We start from the raw sequence: 14,457 nt of genomic DNA on the forward strand, positions 1-14,457 counted from the left end.
GTATTTTTCATATCAATCACACATTCGGTACTCTTCGGTATATCCCTACGGCAAAGTTCCGAACCGGACCTAGCTCATTTTAAAAGTATTGACCCAAGCTATTCACCACTTAAATATTTTTCTGGGATCCGGGCCCGTCTGGCCACCACAGAGGTTCAAAGTTGCCCATTTACGTATTTTTCATATCAATCACACATTCGGTACTCTTCGGTATATCCCTACGGCAAAGTTCCGAACCGGACCTAGCTCATTTTAAAGGTATTGACCCAAGCTATTCACCACTTAAATATTTTTCTGGGATCCGGGCCCGTCTGGCCACCACAGAGGTTCAAAGTTGCCCATTTACGTATTTTTCATATCAATCACACATTCGGTACTCTTCGGTATATCCCTACGGCAAAGTTCCGAACCGGACCTAGCTCATTTTAAAAGTATTGACCCAAGCTATTCACCACTTAAATATTTTTCTGGGATCCGGGCCCGTCTGGCCACCACAGAGGTTCAAAGTTGCCCATTTACGTATTTTTCATATCAATCACACATTCGGTACTCTTCGGTATATCCCTACGGCAAAGTTCCGAACCGGACCTAGCTCATTTTAAAAGTATTGACCCAAGCTATTCACCACTTAAATATTTTTCTGGGATCCGGGCCCGTCTGGCCACCACAGAGGTTCAAAGTTGCCCATTTACGTATTTTTCATATCAATCACACATTCGGTACTCTTCGGTATATCCCTACGGCAAAGTTCCGAACCGGACCTAGCTCATTTTAAAAGTATTGACCCAAGCTATTCACCACTTAAATATTTTTCTGGGATCCGGGCCCGTCTGGCCACCACAGAGGTTCAAAGTTGCCCATTTACGTATTTTTCATATCAATCACACATTCGGTACTCTTCGGTATATCCCTACGGCAAAGTTCCGAACCGGACCTAGCTCATTTTAAAAGTATTGACCCAAGCTATTCACCACTTAAATATTTTTCTGGGATCCGGGCCCGTCTGGCCACCACAGAGGTTCAAAGTTGCCCATTTACGTATTTTTCATATCAATCACACATTCGGTACTCTTCGGTATATCCCTACGGCAAAGTTCCGAACCGGACCTAGCTCATTTTAAAAGTATTGACCCAAGCTATTCACCACTTAAATATTTTTCTGGGATCCGGGCCCGTCTGGCCACCACAGAGGTTCAAAGTTGCCCATTTACGTATTTTTCATATCAATCACACATTCGGTACTCTTCGGTATATCCCTACGGCAAAGTTCCGAACCGGACCTAGCTCATTTTAAAGGTATTGACCCAAGCTATTCACCACTTAAATATTTTTCTGGGATCCGGGCCCGTCTGGCCACCACAGAGGTTCAAAGTTGCCCATTTACGTATTTTTCATATCAATCACACATTCGGTACTCTTCGGTATATCCCTACGGCAAAGTTCCGAACCGGACCTAGCTCATTTTAAAAGTATTGACCCAAGCTATTCACCACTTAAATATTTTTCTGGGATCCGGGCCCGTCTGGCCACCACAGAGGTTCAAAGTTGCCCATTTACGTATTTTTCATATCAATCACACATTCGGTACTCTTCGGTATATCCCTACGGCAAAGTTCCGAACCGGACCTAGCTCATTTTAAAAGTATTGACCCAAGCTATTCACCACTTAAATATTTTTCTGGGATCCGGGCCCGTCTGGCCACCACAGAGGTTCAAAGTTGCCCATTTACGTATTTTTCATATCAATCACACATTCGGTACTCTTCGGTATATCCCTACGGCAAAGTTCCGAACCGGACCTAGCTCATTTTAAAGGTATTGACCCAAGCTATTCACCACTTAAATATTTTTCTGGGATCCGGGCCCGTCTGGCCACCACAGAGGTTCAAAGTTGCCCATTTACGTATTTTTCATATCAATCACACATTCGGTACTCTTCGGTATATCCCTACGGCAAAGTTCCGAACCGGACCTAGCTCATTTTAAAAGTATTGACCCAAGCTATTCACCACTTAAATATTTTTCTGGGATCCGGGCCCGTCTGGCCACCACAGAGGTTCAAAGTTGCCCATTTACGTATTTTTCATATCAATCACACATTCGGTACTCTTCGGTATATCCCTACGGCAAAGTTCCGAACCGGACCTAGCTCATTTTAAAAGTATTGACCCAAGCTATTCACCACTTAAATATTTTTCTGGGATCCGGGCCCGTCTGGCCACCACAGAGGTTCAAAGTTGCCCATTTACGTATTTTTCATATCAATCACACATTCGGTACTCTTCGGTATATCCCTACGGCAAAGTTCCGAACCGGACCTAGCTCATTTTAAAAGTATTGACCCAAGCTATTCACCACTTAAATATTTTTCTGGGATCCGGGCCCGTCTGGCCACCACAGAGGTTCAAAGTTGCCCATTTACGTATTTTTCATATCAATCACACATTCGGTACTCTTCGGTATATCCCTACGGCAAAGTTCCGAACCGGACCTAGCTCATTTTAAAAGTATTGACCCAAGCTATTCACCACTTAAATATTTTTCTGGGATCCGGGCCCGTCTGGCCACCACAGAGGTTCAAAGTTGCCCATTTACGTATTTTTCATATCAATCACACATTCGGTACTCTTCGGTATATCCCTACGGCAAAGTTCCGAACCGGACCTAGCTCATTTTAAAAGTATTGACCCAAGCTATTCACCACTTAAATATTTTTCTGGGATCCGGGCCCGTCTGGCCACCACAGAGGTTCAAAGTTGCCCATTTACGTATTTTTCATATCAATCACACATTCGGTACTCTTCGGTATATCCCTACGGCAAAGTTCCGAACCGGACCTAGCTCATTTTAAAGGTATTGACCCAAGCTATTCACCACTTAAATATTTTTCTGGGATCCGGGCCCGTCTGGCCACCACAGAGGTTCAAAGTTGCCCATTTACGTATTTTTCATATCAATCACACATTCGGTACTCTTCGGTATATCCCTACGGCAAAGTTCCGAACCGGACCTAGCTCATTTTAAAAGTATTGACCCAAGCTATTCACCACTTAAATATTTTTCTGGGATCCGGGCCCGTCTGGCCACCACAGAGGTTCAAAGTTGCCCATTTACGTATTTTTCATATCAATCACACATTCGGTACTCTTCGGTATATCCCTACGGCAAAGTTCCGAACCGGACCTAGCTCATTTTAAAAGTATTGACCCAAGCTATTCACCACTTAAATATTTTTCTGGGATCCGGGCCCGTCTGGCCACCACAGAGGTTCAAAGGGTTTTCACTGTCACCTGAGTGGTCTCCCGTAGGTTTCATTATATATTTATTCTTTTTTGGCTTTCCATAGATATTTATATTTATATTTCTGAATGTGTTTATAGTGGCCGGCTTTAATTTTTTTTATATATTAAATTAAATCTTTGATGAATCTTTAATGTCGTTTTATTGATAAAAATCGATATTACATAAAGAGAAATATGCAGTTTATATAAGGGTTTATATTCGAGGACAACGATAATTTACGACAGCTTGAAGGGGTCATAAAACTATTTGCGGCGTAATTTTTTACTCCTGTTAACTATGAAAATTATACTTTTTAATGATTGTCAAATAAATTTTAATATTGAACCGACTGCTAGCAACCGTCGGATATTGAATATCGAATATCGAATAACAAACCGGCAGCTAACTTCACATACATATTTTAAACGTAATGAAATGCTTTTAAATTAAGTTCAAGCCGCGAAACTGTCGAATTCCGCTGTTAAATTATATTTAACTAAGATTTAGCGATTTTTGGAACGTTTGAGTCTTATGCAGTTTTTTGGTTTTTAGACATATTGTCAAAATTGGCTGCTGGAAAAAAGTGGCTGCTATCTTGATTGGCCGATAAAAGTGGCTGCCAGCTTGAGTCTGGTTATCTAGGCTTATATCTAGAAATTATGAGGGTAGGTTGAAAACAAAACTTTGCGACAAACTTCCCAATTGTGAACTTTCCATTTCTATGTAGCAACATTCCCGTAGCGCCTGCATACGGAGTATATATCTCCCAATCGATACGCTTTAATTTAGATCATAGTTTCCTTAATAGAGGATTGCTGCTAACAAGGAAGCTATCAAACCAAGGGTTCCAAATGAGGAAGTTGAAATCCTCCCTTCGAAAAATTTACGGACGCCATCACGAGTTGGTTGACCATTATGGAATAACCGTTTCATAGATGATATCGGATAAAAAGTAAAATCACAAAAATACTAAACTCCTAAGAAAATTCAAAACGGAAAGTCCCTTATCAAACGGCAAAATCAAATGACAAAACACATCAAACGTATGGACAACAACTGTCATATTCCTGACTTGGTACGGGCATTTTCAAATGTAGAAAATGGTGGATTAAACATGGATTTTCAGCGCCGAACTCTCACTTGTATGACAGTCGAATAAAATACAGTTATATGTACAACGATGCGTGAACAAAACAGACATTTTACTGCTGAAATAGTCAAAATATGATTTCCGCAGTCATCATTGTGGCACAATCTCAAACCAAACGAATATTTAACAAAAAAGCACAAAAAGCATCAATCAAAATTTAAAATCACATTCATTGCTTCACATTGACCTGATGTATAAGTACCGTGCCACGTTAAATGGATATCACAGAAAACAGACCAAACACTAATAGTAATATTAATAATAGAATAAAGACAATTAAAGAACAATATAACAATATTAAGATGATAAACAACTTCAGTACGCAGAATCTATACATGAAGACCATCATGTACTATTTGTAAAGTGGATACGGAATATTTATCATCAAGGTCTTGGTACCTTCCGAATAACATTTTTTTAGAAAAAAGACAAGACGTTCTTTGGCATACTCCTGGTTCTTCAACTCTATGCTCAAACTCGTGATATGTTTCTTACGTCGTAGCTACAATGCCCTTCCCTTTTCATTAAATGTGATCTACCGAATTGGACTATTTATCGGGTTTGTAATAACATGAGCAACACGACCGGTGCCACATGTGAAGCAGGATATGAAAACACTCCCGGAGCACCTGAGATCACCCCCAGTTTTGGTGGGGTTCGTATGGCTCAGTCTTTAGTTTTCTATGTTGTTTCTTGTGTACTATTATTTGTCTGTTTGTCTTTTTCATTTGTAGCCATGACGTTGTCAGTTTATTTTCGATTTATGAGTAAGACTGTTCCTCTGGTATCTTTCGCCCTCTTTACTTTCAATTATATCATATAGTTCAAAACATTTCGGTCACCACGATTAATTATGGGATGGCCTAGTCGTGGGCACAAGACGTTTGCGCTTTTTTACCTGTAAAACGATAGGACATTTGCGCTTCCAATACTATGGACATTTGCGCTTTTAATTTTGATTCACCTGTAATAAATTGACCGGACATTTGCGCTTTTTCCTTAATGTCGTCTACCTGCAAATGAATTTAACTTAAACATGCATTTATCAATTCATTGAAGTAAGACAAATGGTCCAGAATCCTTCCATGTCCACTATAATGAACAGTTCTACTCAACTCATCAAATTTATTTTTCAAATATATATTTAAAGAGTATCATTTAACAACAGTCGGAGAATTACATTAAGATTCGTTCTAATGATGAACAGGCACCCCAGTCAAGAATTGAGAAAGAGAAACTTAATTATTTATTTGAAATTTTGGCGCAATACCAGTCAGAACAGATAGGAAGGGCTAAATTTGTTCACTCTTTTGACATCAGATATCAAGCGAAAACTGATCTGTGATGACTATACGTGATTTAAAGTCTTTAAAATATTTACTTTTAGCTCTATACAATCTTTAAATATATGTAACAGTGCTATGACATGAATGTTCTATGAAATGTGCTATGAAGTGATTTTGATGCTTATGACCATAAAGGAAAATATGACTTTAACTCTACCAGGTTAAAACTGCCAGTCCCAAGTCCGGATGAAAGAGGACGAATAGTCATAAAAACCAAATATTGCAAAAGCACAAATGTCTTATGTAAAAAGCGCAAATGTCCTTTTTTAAAAGCGCAAATGTCCTATGATTTGAAGCGCAAGTGTCCAAATAAAAAAGTGCAAATGTCCTATGAAAAAGCGCAGAAGTCCCGTGCCGCTAGTCGTGTATTGTCCTTGTGGTTGTTATAAAACGATTCGGTCTTGATCTAAATCCATTTTCTGCTTTGGTCGTGTCGTTGTCTCTTTGACACATTCCCCATTTCCTTTCTGAATTTTTATGTGATATTATAATTTCGTCTGTTTTTATTTGTTTCGATATGTGTCAAGACTATTTATATTTTCACTTTTGTTTATTTTGTTTTATTTGAAAAACTTTTCATTTTATGTTCTCACATTAGTTTCAATAACACACATTGGATCACGTATGTATACGAGATGTAAAATAAAACTAGATGTCAAGTTCTATAAGTATAACGCACTAGAGACACACTTAACTGTACTTCAGCTGTTCGATACAAAAAGTTTGCAAATGAATTATACAACGGATGTGCATGTACTAGACATTCAATTTTGCACATATCGAAACTTCAAAAGTAAGGAAGTGCTTTTTTCTTGCAAGCAACGCGATCCTTTATAATGATAAAAGGGACAAGCATGTTTAGGAATGGTTGTTCAATCCTTTGAAGATTCCGATTGATAAAGGATGTCAGTTTCGCTTTCATATAATATAATTGACCCTTCATTTGTGTGTACGTTTTGTACTGTTTTCAAAGAAAAACATTAAAATTCATGTTTATTACTTTATCTTCTTGAACTGAAATTTTTAAAAGTAGAAAGACTTGTACTAGGTAAAAGGTAAAATCATAAAAATACTGAACCCCCTAGGAAAATTCAAAACGGACAGTCCCTTTAAATGGCAAAATCAAATTCTCAAACACATCAAACGAATGGACAACAACTGTCATATTCCTGACTTGGTATAGGCATTTTTTTATATAGAAAATGGTGGATTGGACCTGGTTTTATAGCTAGCTAAACCTCTCGCTTGTATGACAGTCACATTAAATTCCATGACAAATTCCATCAAAATGTGTTGTAAAGTCACTTCAAATAATGTAGCATACACAACTTGTTTCAAATTAAATTTACGTATTTCCACAATTCATGGGTAACATCCAATATGCATAGCTATAGTATCGTCTTAAGAATTTCCTATTCAAAAAAGTTTAATAAAATTATTACGTATAGATTTATAGAGCAAGACACTTTCTTTAATAGTATAATTAATGGCCGATTGTGTCACTATACATAATATCATACACAGAAATAGAAATACAACCCTTATTTATAACCATCAAACAGTCCTCTTCTGAATTATAAGACAGACCCATTGGTCGGTAAATCTCATCCTTCTCTGTTCCAATAATCGTCAATAAATTGCCTTCTTCATCAAATTGGTGAATATTGTTTGATAACCACCCAGCAACATAAACCAAACCACGTTTGTCCACGGTCACACCAACTGGTCCTTTCATGGAAGTTAGTTCATAACTAAAAACAGTACTTCCTTCCGTGGTCACACCAAATACTCGGTTTTTACAATAATTAGTGCAATATATGATATTTTTATTGGCACACATGTAGTCAATTGCATACTCTGTTTCTAATGTTTTCTGATAATTGCCTGTAATGTCTAAGATGGTTAGTTTTCGATAAGATGTTTTAACGAATATTTTCTTGTTCATGCATGCTACAGCATAAAACGAGCCGTCACATCTTATTCGTTCCCCCAGTGTTAGTGAGGGTATGTTAATAACCTGTATCCCACCTTCTCGTAGTGTTACCACTGCTCGTGAAGAATCGAAAACTGCAATATCAAGGGCTTCATGCTTTAAACATAGCTTCTGAAATGTTTTATCTTCAACGTTCAGTAGATATAATATATACGAATTTTTCATGTCTTTCAACAGAACCCGGTTATTTGAAATAAAGCAACCACGATTTATTTGAACGTTAACTTCTATGTCCAAAGTATCAAAACTAGATTTCAAAACTAAACTTTTTCTTTTTATCGAGCACTTATTATCTATAATGATGTCTTTGTTATCGATACAGTGATCGTTACTTCGATATAGTTCGATAACGGGTCCCTTTGGAATACAACTGTCAATATCCGATATCTCTTCATTCGTCAAGGATACTTTTGGTATAAGCTGTCCAAAAGTTGGTATCAAATATTTCTCTTGAAGTTCACTGATTAAACCATCCCATTGAAAATCTGCATCTTGTTTTTGCCCGAGTCTGTTATTACTGCTTAGAAAATTAGCTATGCCTTTTTGAATTCCGCTGGCTTCAAGTAGTTTACGGAATGATTTCTCATTTATTTTATGTATAAGTAGTTCTTGAACGCATTGCTGCAAAGGCTCAATCTTTGATTTCTGAATCAAAAGATTTTGTTCGTCCATTTTAGCAATGTTAATCATCCTCCCTATCTCATTATTAATAGATAAATAAGCATCCCTTTCCATGTTATCTAAAGTTTGTATTATTCTTTGACGAAATGAACTTATTTCTTCTTTGATCTCTTTTGACTTTTGTTTGAGCAGTAAAATATTCTCTTCTTTGGTCTTTATGTAGGTTGTTATTGAGGCGTTTAATAACTTAGTACGCTCCTGTATATTTTGAAGAGTTGAATGTAAATCAACAGATTCTAATGCACTTGATAGGGTTAAAGTCATGCACTTGTTATGTTTATTGCTTAGGCATTTATTGCATACAATTTGCTCGTGTTGTATGCAGAGTGTGTCAGCACAGCTTTCAAGGTAAACACTGGAGCATGTGTTCTCAATTGACCCATCGCTTAATTTGGTCTCCATTAAAATAATTTTGCAAAATTAGCCTAGTTAGAAATCATTTACTTAATCAAGTATGCTGAAAATAGAAAAATAAAATACAATTGTTGACCAATAGATACCATTCAAATTTATACATAGTATCTTATTTTGTGGGATGTAAAGATACGCTGCCACGTCCATTTTGTTTGATGTTTTCTGCTTTGTATCGATCTGATGAGTTTTTTACATTTACTTTAAAGTGTAGAAATTCCAAACTAGAAAAGAGATATTTCGTCGTATTCTAAATCCTAAATTGAAATGAAAGGATACTATTTAAAGTGTATACAAGAAATACTAGTAACCTCTTCTCCATCGACATACTTGTGCATAACAAGAAAACAAACCCTTTATAGATTCCTGTTCGGTATGAACCAAGGCTCCATGTTGAAGACCAATGTCATAGTGCGGCATTCAACACGAAGCATTGGCTCACATCGAACAGGAAGCTATATAATAGGCCCCGAAATTTACTAGTGTAAAACCATTCAAACGGGAAAACCAACGGTCTAATCTATATAAAAACCGAGACAAGAAACACTTATGAACCACATTAACAGACGACAACCACGGAAAACTAGATTCCTGACTTATGACAGATGCAAACAATTGCAGCGGGATTACACGTTTTAATGGTACCAAACCTTTCCCCTTTTCTGAAACAACGGAATAACATTACAACATAGAAAGGCCCACTATAACATATCAAATTGGAAGGGTGAAATATGTATACTCAATCTTAATGATAAATATCATAAGCTATATATTCTTAAGTGGGCCTGAATTATGACGTCTTTGGCTCAATTCGCTACATCCGTAGTAGGTTAAACAAATGAGACTTTATTTCACTCGAAATCTTTTTATTTCGTTGAAGACTACTCTTGTTTTCTTTCTTTCTCTTATATTTTACACAATGAATCGTTTAACGCAGTAACCACGTTTATTATACACTATTTTTTTTTTTTTTTTTTTTTTTTTTTAGAGTAATTTAAATACAAGTTAACTGTGTGGTAAAATGAAAATGCATACAAGTTGGTTTGCTATTTAAATGGTTTAATAGCAGTTTATAGAGATGTTATCTATACCCGATAATGATCTTTTTTTTCGGATTTTCAACCCATGCTATGTGTAAACTTAAACGTTTAAAAAATACTACAATATATAATAATACTAGGGTTTTTTACCCCATTTAGACCTAATGAAAGTAGACACTTACGTTATCTTTCTTGATACTCGTTATCCAAGCTGTAATCAGCATACATGTTCAAATAAAGATGAGGTAAATCCGAGAAGTTGTGATACGGTATATATTTTCTACATTGAAGGTGTGTACGGCTTGTAAAATTCAAAACAACATTGTTATTTAAAATATGAATCATTATCTAACAAGTTTGGCTCAAAGCCTGTATAGGGGGTTAAATATGCCGTAATTATTTTAATGACTTTAATGAGGAGTGCATGATCTGATTCGAACCTATTCAAGTATAAGGCCTTAACCTTTTAAATATGTTTGTTAAAATGGAATATATTATCTTATTATAGATTTGGAGACTACAAATAGTAAGGATTTGGATATAACTGACCACCCAAGCATTATAACTTAAAAAACAATTTGGAGGAAGCAATTCAATGTGTTTTGTAAAATATTTTGTTGTCGTGCATTAATGCCGATGATCAAATATTGAATACAGCTGATCCTTTATGGTCAAATACATACAGACGGGTCTATTGTTGTAATCTTTTACATGTGAACGAAACAAAACAACAACATAAAAATGTTTATTCCAAGAATACGCCGAACAACTTTACAGTGTAAAGACGTGCACATGTTTGAATGTTCTGTAAATTCATTATTTATGAATGACAAAACTTCACGTCTTGAACAAAGTTTAAGAAATATCAGGTATAAATATATATCCAAAATTTAAATAATTTGTTATTTGATTTGGCAAAAGTAAGTTAGATACATTTTTGTTACATGTTTCCCCCAGAATACTTCTGATCTTTATCCTACATGTATCCTTTAGAGTGTGAGGATTAGTTGTGTACATATTTAAGATTTCTATGGAGTCTTTCAGACAATCCAGCTTGTCAGCGTGGTGTTTTTCAATTGTATCCACAGTTTCCTTGGATATTTTAGTCCCTGCTGCGTAAAACAACTTAGTAATGTTAAAGATTAGAGTGGGATCTAAGATGGAGGTGAGAGCTGCAGTAAGAGGTGTCAGTCCTATATCATCTACAGCATTAACGTTAGCTCCATGGAGTATCAAAATCTGAACTTTATTTATATCTAAATTTTGTGCTGCATAATGCAGAGCAGTTTCTCCTGTTGCACTAGGTATTGATACATCTGCATCCCAAGACAGCAGCTTCTCAACAACTCTCAGTTCAATTGACCTTGACATGCATGCGACATGCAAAGGTGCTAGTTCAAAAACGGTTGATGTTCTACGGCTGTTTACATCTATTCCTAAAGTTCTCAAGTAGTCCATCATGTCTTTGTGGTTAAAGTCACAAGCATAACTTAAATAATCACCCGCTCGCTTATGAATATCCTCTCCTTTTTCCAAGAGTAGTTTCACGGCCGGAATTTTCCCCCTGCTAATGCACGTGATGAGTGGCATGTTATTAGGATAGTCGATACGACATCCATATTTAGCCAATATATTAATGAGTTCAAGATTTCCAAGAGAGCAGGCAATCACAAGTGTAGTTTCACCAGTATCCCTATTGAGTGAGTCACAATCAGCACCCTCCTCTAACAAACATTCTACAATCTCAATATTCTCCCTGGAGCATGCTAAATGAATCGGAGCCTGACCTCCAGCATGTTCTTGGTCTATATAAGCCTCAGCATCTATCAATTCCTTTACAATACTCGTATTGGCGTTACATCTTTGCTCTTTATCGCATGCGCAATGCAGAGGCATGGTACCGTCCATCTCAATACGTAAATTAGGATTAGCCCCATAGGAGAGTAGTAGCCTTACAATGTCTATGTTGTCTGATGCAGCAGCTGCACAAAGAGGTGTTCGGACATTGTCCGTATAATTGAATGAAAAGTCAGGGTCGTTATCGGCCTTTTCCTGGAGGTAAATGTATTCCACTTGTTCTCGGTCACCATTATGTATTGCTGTTAGCAGTAAGTCGAAGGCCATTTTATCTAAAAATAAATAGTATTTTTCATTTAAAAATACAATGACTTATATAGGTTGCACATATACATGCATGCGCAGGAAAACCTGACAAGTTATATATCTGATTTCAGTTTGCGCAAAACATGTTTATGATATCAAAAAGAGGCAGAGTAGAGAATCAAATAAAATTTAGAAGCTATGTGCCATAAAGTTGGGAAAGCGTTCATGGACATGAAAAAAAAACAGTTTTAGAAAAGAACATACAAATTCGCTTAGATAACTCCACATCGTGATGTTGCCGATGATAGTTTTGTTTTCCGAACCTTTTTTTCATAATTTTAGTTTAAAAATTTAGGAGGGGTGACTTTAATAGTTCATGAAGTCACTGACTATATAAAAAAAGAAGATGTGGTATGATTGCCAATGAGACAACTATCCACAAAAGACCAAAATGACACAAGCATTAACAACTATAGGTCACCGACTGTAATTACATATTACGCGACGTACATGACGTATGTATATACCCTTCAGCCGACAAAAAGAGGCGACCGCCGAACACTAGTGATTTGGAAAGCAAACTATATGAATGTATATTCGGTGCTACCATTAGACAATTATGCAAGTAATAAAGTTTTCAGGCAGAATTTGTGGCCAAAGCGGGTTGAATTTACTGAAATACGGTAAAAACATTTGTCTGATGTCACAAACTGGTTTAGTTCTATGGTTTATGTACCGTTGTTTTCGTTATTTTCATCGTATCTTTGTTTTCCGTTTTCAGTATACAGACGTTGGTACTGTAGGCCCTTCTTTGTAATCAGTCATACTTGCAGTGTATATTATATATATAAAAAAAAAAAAAGTAAAGCTCCTTCAAATTTTTCAATGAAGAATTTTTTTTTTTTTTTTAAAATATTATTTGTTTAATTTTAAATTATGAAATCGTCAAATGTGTGCCATTTTGAGCCCTCAATCGGGACATTAATATTTTTCTACGAATCAGTATACAATGTATATGACATAGTGTAACTTGATAAATAAAAAAGTACAAGCCGAATTCATGAAAAGAACGTCACGTATTTTACCATCTAGTGACTGAACTCCTCACGGTATGCAATCCGCGTTATGAAATTACCAGCATTGCTACAATCCTTGGTCAATATAACATTTCAGTATATATATTCCAAGAAGCATCTTAGTTTAAACATATTTATTTATTTACAGTGAATTGGGAAACAAGTTTTGCAACTTATATTAATCCCTTTCCACTTTGCGCATGCGAGTGCTGCCTTGTAGCGGCATTAGCCTACTCTTTTTCGAAATCTACAAGGGTGTCTTTAACGTGCAAGAGATATGGCTGTCTCTTAACACGGGTCAGCCATTTATCGTCCCCTTCCGACGGACTATCATCGTTTCCTCAAGACCATACTCGCATATGGTGTCAATGGAGAGCCTAAAATTAAGTTCCTGAAATTTTCATCCCAAACGGGAATGGAACCAGGAACCTTTGTGTTAGTAGTCCGATGCACTAACCACTACACCACAAGCATCTTAGATCAATAATCTTCTTACTTGTAAAATATATATATATATCTATAATACTAAAATTACGAGGTCCAATTTGTCAGCCGTCATCACGTAAAAACGACGAATCAAAGAATTAAACTTTATATATAACTAATATAGTACAAAGGTGTAGATTAAAAATTACACCACTCCAGTCTCTTTTGTTTTCCGCGTAATTAATATTTCGAATAATTAGGAAGTTCCGGGTCGAGTCCGATACCGATACCAATAGTATATTCACCTGTTACCTATCCCTTATCTGTAGGCCACAGACCACAATTAATTCCTCTATTAGTTCTTTATAACTTTTTGTCTCATTAAAAAAATTGCTCCTAATCTTTTTGTCATTTTTTTTGTGTGTGTAATGATATCACGGGTGTGTTCTAGTATATATATATATATATATATATATATGTATATGTATTGAGCCCATGCATATACAGGATGATAGTATATGGGTAACCGTATGGTGACTTGGTGTACGCTGCTAGTGCAATCTTTACATACCGGTAAATCTCAGATCATACGTTAACAATTAAACAAAATAGCCAGGCATTTAGAAATGATAAATACCATTACAAGTTACAATGAAAACAAAATTCATGTGTATCTGACAGCTATACTTTATAAATGTTCGTTGCAGTTTAAGATTTCTACTTGAATTATTCGGTTCTTAACGGCACCACAGTGTATTTAAACATTTTAAATTTAATTTAATATCTTGAAACGATAGTGCCTACACATATCCAAATGTGAATTGAAATCAACTTACCGTTAAGGTACTAAAACACTGTACAGTAAAAGACAATAATTGTAATGTTTACGGCAAATAATTGCAATAGTAATTTAAAACACGGTACGGAATATTACCGACGTTGACCCTTA

The 14,457-nt window shown here is 36.1% G+C and overlaps 2 protein-coding genes across 2 annotated transcripts; both read right to left on the reverse strand.

Annotated features, from left to right (window-relative positions):
* Window positions 1–7,065: 7,065 nt before the first annotated feature.
* LOC134711904 (uncharacterized) lies at window positions 7,066–10,373 on the reverse strand. The gene is made up of 2 exons (XM_063572878.1): window positions 10,086–10,373; window positions 7,066–8,909 (listed from the first exon to the last, which is right to left on the reverse strand). Exon 2 carries the CDS (start codon window positions 8,852–8,854, stop codon window positions 7,262–7,264), a length of 1,593 nt encoding a protein of 530 aa, XP_063428948.1. The 5' UTR covers window positions 8,855–8,909; window positions 10,086–10,373; the 3' UTR covers window positions 7,066–7,261.
* A 370-nt stretch (window positions 10,374–10,743) lies between these two features.
* LOC134711912 (putative ankyrin repeat protein RF_0381) lies at window positions 10,744–13,124 on the reverse strand. Its single transcript, XM_063572891.1, has 2 exons — window positions 13,115–13,124; window positions 10,744–12,032 (listed from the first exon to the last, which is right to left on the reverse strand). Exon 2 carries the CDS (start codon window positions 12,025–12,027, stop codon window positions 10,759–10,761), a length of 1,269 nt encoding a protein of 422 aa, XP_063428961.1. The 5' UTR covers window positions 12,028–12,032; window positions 13,115–13,124; the 3' UTR covers window positions 10,744–10,758.
* Window positions 13,125–14,457: the final 1,333 nt, after the last annotated feature.

The sequence above is a fragment of the Mytilus trossulus genome, chromosome 1 (genome assembly GCF_036588685.1).
Source record: "Mytilus trossulus isolate FHL-02 chromosome 1, PNRI_Mtr1.1.1.hap1, whole genome shotgun sequence".
Taxonomy (NCBI): domain Eukaryota; kingdom Metazoa; phylum Mollusca; class Bivalvia; order Mytilida; family Mytilidae; genus Mytilus; species Mytilus trossulus.